Here is an 8,344-nt window from a genome sequence, read left to right as displayed (position 1 = left end):
ATCCAGCCCAGGGTGGAATCCCCCTGTCCCCAACTACAGGACCTCAGGATGGCAACAGTGGGATTTTCTAAACATTTTCCACCGGAAGAACAAGAAATATGAAATGTTTCATGAGCTCAACACAACTTCAAGCGTAAAACCAGAAAGGAAATGTGTGGTGCCACAATTAAAGAGATCTATTTTCTCAACCATAGCAGTGCACTAGGCCACTGGCTATTCATTTTCACTCAGCCCAAACTACAGGATTGTTGTGGAGGGACTATGTCCTTTGGGATCATCAAGGAAAGTCAGGATGCAATTGCCATTGGTCAAAAATATAAATCAAGAAGCAAATTTCTATTATGCTGCAGTTTCCCCCAAAGTAGATATGACACACTTGAAGAAATGTCATTTTTAGAGGGACAGAAATTATTTCCACTGACTACAATGAATCTTGTAGCCCTGAGGTCTCAGCAGTGGTAAATGCCACAAGTGTTCTTTAAAAACTACACCAGCCTAGCCTTGAAACAGGAAGCCAGGACAGGGTGATAAGGGGCCTATTATGTTGTTTCAGAATAATTCCCACTCATTTTCATCTTGTTGAAGTTCTTTGAGCCAGCAAAGAAGCAGGCATCTTCTAGATCACCAACTCACCCAAGGTATGGATACTGTAGATAGCAGCAAGAATGCCGTAGTTGGGAATATACATTTCTTTTTATCTGTCTTTCACATTATTTTGATGCCTTTCAATTTAATGCATTTAACAGCCTCAGACTATTGTGCTTTGCGGGTAAAATGTGAACACAGCTTACTTCCTAAAATAAATTTGGATAAGATCTGTTTTGTTCTCCTAAAAATGGGACATATTTACAACTGATGATTATTCCTGAATTGCTCTTGGTCTGGAATTGGGATAATAAAGTTTTAATGACAATGTCATTTCCTTTAACTCCATCATTAAGTTCTTCCAATCTACTAGATATATTTCTTACTGGAATAATAAAAAAAATAGCAAGGTAGAAATGCATACAAATTTCAAAGAGTCCTGTATTGAATTGCAAAACAAAGTAATAAAATAAAATTTCAGGGTTCTCATTGTTTGTGGACATTTTACTCTGTAGAATGCAGTTTCTAAATGCCTCCCTGAGTTAAGTGAAATAGCCATTAGAAAAAGAAAAATTCTGAAAAAAAATATTTTAGATAATGCAAGCAAAGCAGTGTCTAAAATTGGTACCGTTCTTAATACAACGGCATGTCTTCTTAAACAAATCGTTAGAGATGTTGGAAAGGCAGATAAAAAAGAAAATTATATGCCAATTCATGTGGGAAGGAATACCGCAACCCGCTCCTGCTTTCTGAGCCATTCCTATATTAGTTACAGAATGCTCCGCCTTTCATTTGCAAATGGAATTTTAGCATGGTTCAGCTTAATGAAAAATGCAGCGTATGTAAGAATTTTTCTTTTTTTTAAAAAAAAAAATGTTAGACTGATATTCATCTTTGAGTAAGAAATGTTGCAATCTCTCTCAGCCAACTAATTTCTCTTGGGCATGGTGAGTGCTTCCTTTCATGACAGAAGTTAGGGGCATGGGAAGCTTCAGCTGGAAGTGTGGAAAGCAGAGAGGAAATGAGTTGTCAAAACTACTTGGGGGGCAGGGAAGCTGGCAGTGGGACCAAATGAAACAGATGCTCCCCCCACCCCCAGTTCCGAAGTTTGCTTTAGTCTCTAACAAAACCATCTAAATAAAATATTTCTCTCAACTATTACGAATCCTTGAGAGAGGCTGTTTTCTTAGAATCATGTCAATCAAGGAGAATACGCGTCACGTATGGAAAATACGTCCTTTTTCTAGGGAGTCTGCATATCCTTCCTTCCTGGATTGAAAGTACGATTTTGTGCCTATTGACGGAGATTTTAAAGGGAGGAGGAGGGACTGGGAAGTATCACGTCAACCTGAGCGTCTTCCAGATAGAAAAAGTTCAATTCCCAGAATCCTGCCATCAAGAACGGCTCTTCCTCAGAATTCAAGATTTGGGATGTTGCCAAGTTTAGTAAGTTCTGTGCCAGAACTGAAACCGTTTATTGGCCATGTCCCTACCTGGGGGTCGGAAAGGATGAATAGCTGAATGGTTGGATATGAATTGCTTCCTTCAGTTGATGATGGAAAGAAAACATTAAATGTTCCACCATACCAGTGCTTCTCAAATGGGGCGCCCCCATGGGGGGCATGGAGCAATGCCAGGGGGGTGCGTGACCACGGGGAAGATGCTTTTTTTTTTAATGCAGGGAGTAGGGTTTCTTGCACTGAACAATAGCACACAGCAAGAGAGCAGGAGATGGGAAGTGCATAAAACAAACCCTTAAGAGACACCATGGAAAAATATTTAACACTATAGTACTATAGATGGCACCTCCCGCCAGCAAGACTTGCACAAATGTACAAAGGGATAAATCCATATTGTTGGAGATGCAAGGAACACATGGGGACCTACTGTCACATTTGGTGGACCTGCCCAAAAATAAAGAAATTTTGGATTAAAATACAAGATTGGCTAACAGATATATTTCAAATTAAAATAAACAGAAGACCTGAAGCGTTCCTGCTAGGAATAATAAATCAAAAATTAGACAAAAATAAATATTACCTGCTGATACATACACTGATTGCAACTAGAATGGCAATAGCCCAATGCTGGAAACAGCCTAATCCTCCGGAAGATTCGTTAATACTTAAAAAAATTCTAGATTGTGCAGAACTTGATGCTTTAACTTTAAAATTAAAAAACAAAGAAGACTCCGATTATTATAAAATATGGAACACATTTTATGATTGGTTTAAGAGGAGAAATAGAAGTTTAAATTGAATTACGATAATAACAATGCGTTAAGACATGTATTTGTTGACAAAAAAATGAGATATGATGCAAATACAACTGTTTTTGTGAAAACAAAATTTTTATGTAACTAAATTAATTAACAAAGAGTGTACAGAAGGCGGTTAAAAAACAACAATAACAACAATTGATAACCAAAAATAACAATAGTGAATGCCGATGATTTCTAGTCACCAGAAAATAATTTGATATTCGACAAGATTGTAACTTTCCTCCTCCCAGGAGGATATTGATGAGATATTTTTTTTAATGTTATTTGTAATTTTGTAATTGTCCATGGTGTTTTTTGTTTGTTTTGGTGTGTATGTTTTTTTCTTTGTGTATTGTAAATATTGCAAATATACCAATGTATATACTTTTTTGATTATACTTTTCAAAACAATTTAATAAAAAAAAAAAATTTTTAAAAAGGAAAAATATTTAACAGGGATAAAAAGAAAGGAGGAGAGAGACGGAGATAATGAGACAAATGTAAGTCTCCCAAAAGCTAAGACGAGGAAATATGACGAAGCGTATGAAGCGGTTGGCTTCACTATGACTACGGTGGGAGATGAGGAAAGACCAGTATGCTTATTGTGTCTAAAAATGTTGGCAGCGGACAGCATGTAGCCAAGTAAATTAAGGTGTCATTTAAACACATTACACCCCAATAACTGGAGTTTTTCAGTGAAAATGTGCCAAATATTGCAAACAATTGTCCTGGCCGAAAGTTGGGTGGTGGGGCACGAAGTGTTTACTTCTTCCTGGCGGGGGGCATAACAGAAAATAATTGAGAAGCACTGCACTACACCAAAGTGTTATTATTCAAGGCAAAAGCCAGGAGAAAACCATACTGGTTTGAAGAAGTGCTGATTGCATTCTGGATGCCTATTTTGCCTTAGCAATGCAGTAGAGGAGAGGGTCTTTCTGGAGCACAAGCGGGAGGGTGGGAAAAGAAGCGAGTGGAAAACGACTCCTTTGATGCCGATTTCTAGCAGCAGAAGTGTTGTGTATGAATATACTGTATATAAAACGTTCCCTCAATTTCCGCAGGGGATGCATTCTGAGACCGCCCGTGAAAGTCGAATTTCCGCGAAGTAGAGATGCGGAAGTAAATACACTATTTTTGGCTATGAACAGTATCACAAGCCATCCCTTAACATTTTAAACCCCTAAATTACAATTTCCCATTCCCTTAGCAACCATTTAGATTATTACTCACCTTGTTTATTTATTAAAGTTTATTAAAAAAAATATTTATTAAAGGCGGACGAAAGTATGGCGATGACATATGACATCATCGGGCGGGAAAAACCGTGGTGTAGGGAAAAAACCCGTGAAGTATTTTTTAATTAATATTTTTGAAAAACTGTGGTATAGACTTTTCGCGAAGTTCGAACCTGCGAAAACTGAGGGAACACTGTAGTTGTGTTAAACCTGCTGAAGTGAAACTAACCTTTAGATCAGTGTTTCCCAACCTTGGCCACTTGAAGATATCTGGACTTCAACTCCCAGAATTCCCCAGCCAGCATCCGCTGGCTGGGGAATTCTGGGAGTTGAAGTCCAAATATCTTCAAGTGGCCAAGGTTGGGAAACACTGCTTTAGATGACCCCAGTTTGTGGGGGCAATAGCCTAGCTCTGTTAAAAAGTGCTATTGCTAACATGTTGTAAGCCGCCCTGAGTCTAAGGAGAAAGGCAGCATAAAAATTGAATGAATGAATGAATGAATGAATGAATGAATGAATGAATAATTAAATAAATAAATAAATAAACAAACAAACCTCCAACTGTTTTGGAGGGAAACGTAGAACATTCATATTTGGGTGGGATTTTTCAATAATTATGTTCTGGGGGAAGTTGAAAAACACACATTTTTGGAGAGAGAAAAACAGAACAAGACGGCTTTTGTGGTGGATCAGGGAACAAGTCAGACAGATGCTGTGCATTCACGTTCTTCAGAAACAGCCCGCAGGCATCTTTGCAGACCAGGCCAAGCAGATAGGCCCTTAGCAAAGAAACCTTAAAGAATGTAGAGCGTCCAATCTTCCTCCACCCATATTTCTGCCCTTGCAGGTACATGCAGCCAGCAAAGCAATGGGAATACTCGATGCTCAGAGTTTCCACTTCACATTAGGCCTGCTGTGATTGGCGTTCCTTAAGACGCCCAGAGGTTTCCCATTCAGGGTTAAGCTAACATGCAACTCTTATTTTTGTGTTTTGCAGATGTGGAAGAACGGCACAGGTGCATCCTTCCCTTTGAAGGAAGCGCCAGTCTCTCTCCCTAACAAGTCAGCACATTTGCAGTGTGTGGCTGAAGCAGCATTCCAGCACTTACTGCTACCCATCATTTACAGCCTGGTGTGCATCCTGAGCCTGGCCTCAAACGGCGTGGCCTTATGGAGCTCTTGGGCCTACCGAGCCCGGGCCCCGCCCATCATGATTTTCATCTACAACCTGATTATCATTGACCTTCTCTTTGCCCTGTCGCTGCCACTGCAGGCAGTGTATCACGCCAGGCACAATGACTGGCCCTTTGGAGAAGGGCTGTGCAAGGTCACCAATGCCCTCTTCCTGGCCAACATGTTCAGCTGCACCCTTTTCCTGGCTTGCATCTGCCTGGAGCGTTATGTGGCGGTCGTCCACCCTATCTTCTACCTGCATCACAAATGGCCTCTGTATCGTGTGCTGCTCTCCATGGCTATCTGGTCTTTGGTAGGGATTGGGCTGCTGGTCTTCTTCTCCAAGAGCACCGTGACTCGCCGCTTCTCCAATGGAAACACCGCCTGCATGGAAAACTTCCCAGCCCATGTTTGGAGTGGAAGTCTGGCAGCCATGGTCCTCTCTTCCTCAGCCCTGGGTTTCTTCCTGCCCTTCCTTACCATCATCACCTGCTCCATTGTGATTGCCCACCGAATTATGAACCTGGGCCAGGGGACAATGCAGGCGTCTTCATTGCGTAGGCATTCCCTTCAAACCCTCCTGATGGTGACGAGCCTGCTCATCGTCTGCTTCCTCCCTTTTCATATCATCCATGTGCTACACACCCTGGGCCGTATTGGCGTCCTTTCAGCTCCAGGGTTGTTGCACTTCACTTGTTCAGCCCAACGTGCAGCTATGGCCCTTGCTAGTGTCAACAGTGCTCTTGACCCCCTGGTATATTACTTTAACATAAAACCCGCCGATTGGAAGCTAACATGCTGTGGCTCAGTCAATCGGAATTTTATGGAGGCAAGTGAGGTTGCTAATAGCACAGGGGAGTGCCCTAAGGAGGAGCATAATTCTTAGAGACTGAACTTAAACTTTGTCTTAGGACTTCTCCCTAACATCTAGGTGAAAATGGTAATCTTTCCCTGGATATTACTGTAACCTAAGTTATATGCTACTCTTTGGCAGAGAGACAGACTGAGAGAAAGGGGGAGAGAGAAATTTTATATATGAGATATTGGCTTAATACTTGCCTGGATTGGCAGGATACATCCCTAGCCCAGCCTATATTATGGTCTTGTCTAAGTTAAGATATAGAGGAATGAATGAAACTGTACCTCCCAGTCTTGTATTCGCCAGAGTGCCTATTCCCTAGTTCCCACTGTCCCAAACAGTGCCCCAAATGGACAGTGCTGGTTGGTCATCAGGTTGAAGACTAGATTAGAATATTCTTTCAAGATCACATAAGAACTGTAGCCCAAGAACCACCATGGTGAAGTAATGGGAGCTGGTCTAGAGGACAGGAAATAAAAATAAACCAGAAATCCAGACCTTGCTCCCATCCATTGACAAGAACACAATTGCTGCCTAGTTATTTCAGTCTAATACAGATGACAGCAGGAAAATAAAGGTTTGGGAAGCAACACAAGATTGTGCTTGTTGACACTCTAATTGGGTTTCTTGTATTGTGCTGAACCAAAACATAATTCGGTTTGGCCTTACTGTACTGTTCAAGTTAGCATTGTGCTTTCTAAGCTATGATTTTATAGTTTTGTGTAGTGTGTGGATTCAGCCATTATAATTCATTTAACAGATTATGGTTAACAAAATCTTGGCAAGGAGAAACTCAGAGTTCAGGAATGATATGAGGCAAGGAAAGTTTATCATGTTAATCAAGACTGGAAGCATTGCAATTGTTGGGATTGTTACTTTCTATTTATATAATTGTACAAGATTTAGACTCAAGGTCAAGAAGATTAGGAGATAAATAAGTAATAATCTGTACAAATCAGCTTTGGAAATATCTTGCAGGATATGGATTAATGTACTGTATTACATGTTACCATCTCCCAATACATTTCTCAGCCTAACAATTGAAGCATCAAGAGCTACAACAGCACACAAGGTATAAAATGCATTCCTCTCAACTACTTAATTAAAAAGCCCCATTAAGGTCCTGGTTATACTGGCATAGCATGGTCTATTCCATTCTTACCACTGCCAAATCTGGACATACGTACGAACCTGGTCTTTTACAGAATCTTGATCTATACCCATCTGGGGAAGAAGATCTGGAGAAAATATAAAGATTTCCATTTGCAACTACTCAGAAGGCTCTTCATAAACAGCATTGTCCATTGACGTTTAAATGGATTTTAATACAAACTTCTTATAATGTGATTTATATTGACAAAATTGAACGGGTCCAAAGACGGGCTACAAGAATGGTGGAACGTCTTAAGCATAAAACGTATCAGGAAAGACTTAATGAACTCAATCTGTATAGTCTGGAGGACAGAAGGAAAAGGGGGGACATGATCAAAACATTTAAATATATTAAAGGGTTAAACAAGGTCCAGGAGGGAAGTGTTTTTAAAAGGAAAGTGAACACAAGAACAAGGGGACACAATCTGAAGTTAGTTGGGGGAAAGATCAAAAGCAACATGAGAAAATATTATTTTACTGAAAGAGTAGTAGATCCTTGGAACAAACTTCCAGCAGACGTTGTAGATAAATCCACAGTAACTGAATTTAAACATGCCTGGGATAAACATATATCCATCCTAAGATAAAATACAGAAAATAGTATAAGGGCAGACTAGATGGACCAGGAGGTCTTTTTCTGCCGTCAGACTTCTATGTTTCTATGTTTCTATATGGCTATAATATGATTTATATGGCTATAATGTGATTTATATGGCTATAATATGATTTATATGGCTATAATAATATGATTTATATGGATACAATGTGATTTATATGGATAAAGTGTGATGATATACAAATAATCCAGTGATGGGATTCAATTTTTTTTTACTACCAGTTCTGTGGGTATGCCTTGGGGGGGGGGGGCATGGCAGGAGAAGGATACTGCAAAATCTCCATTCCCTCCCCACTCCAGGGGAAGATTACTGCAAAATCTCCATTCCCTCCCGATCAGCTGGGACTTGGGAGGCAGAGAATAGATGGAGATGGAGCCAGTGAGATGTGGTATTTACCAGTTCTCCAAATTACTCAAAATTTCTGCTGTTGGTTCTCCAGAACCGGTCAGAATCTGCTGAAACC

The 8,344-nt window shown here is 40.2% G+C and overlaps 1 protein-coding gene across 1 annotated transcript; it reads left to right on the top strand.

Annotated features, from left to right (window-relative positions):
* Positions 1-584: 584 nt before the first annotated feature.
* LOC139158507 (uracil nucleotide/cysteinyl leukotriene receptor-like) lies at positions 585-7,918 on the top strand. The gene is made up of 2 exons (XM_070735828.1): positions 585-638; positions 5,078-7,918. Exon 2 carries the CDS (start codon positions 5,078-5,080, stop codon positions 6,137-6,139), a length of 1,062 nt encoding a protein of 353 aa, XP_070591929.1. The 5' UTR covers positions 585-638; the 3' UTR covers positions 6,140-7,918.
* The last annotated feature ends 426 nt before the right edge of the window (positions 7,919-8,344 follow it).

The sequence above is a fragment of the Erythrolamprus reginae genome, chromosome 2, assembly GCF_031021105.1.
Source record: "Erythrolamprus reginae isolate rEryReg1 chromosome 2, rEryReg1.hap1, whole genome shotgun sequence".
Taxonomy (NCBI): Eukaryota; Metazoa; Chordata; class Lepidosauria; order Squamata; family Dipsadidae; genus Erythrolamprus; species Erythrolamprus reginae.
The sequence above is the reverse complement of the archived record's forward strand: the minus strand, read 5'-3'. Positions and strand labels throughout refer to the sequence as shown.

Excerpts from the sequence above, each read along its gene's own strand:
- LOC139158507 (XM_070735828.1), top strand. The coding sequence starts at position 5,078 with ATGTGGAAGAACGGCACAGGTGCATCCTTCCCTTTGAAGGAAGCGCCA.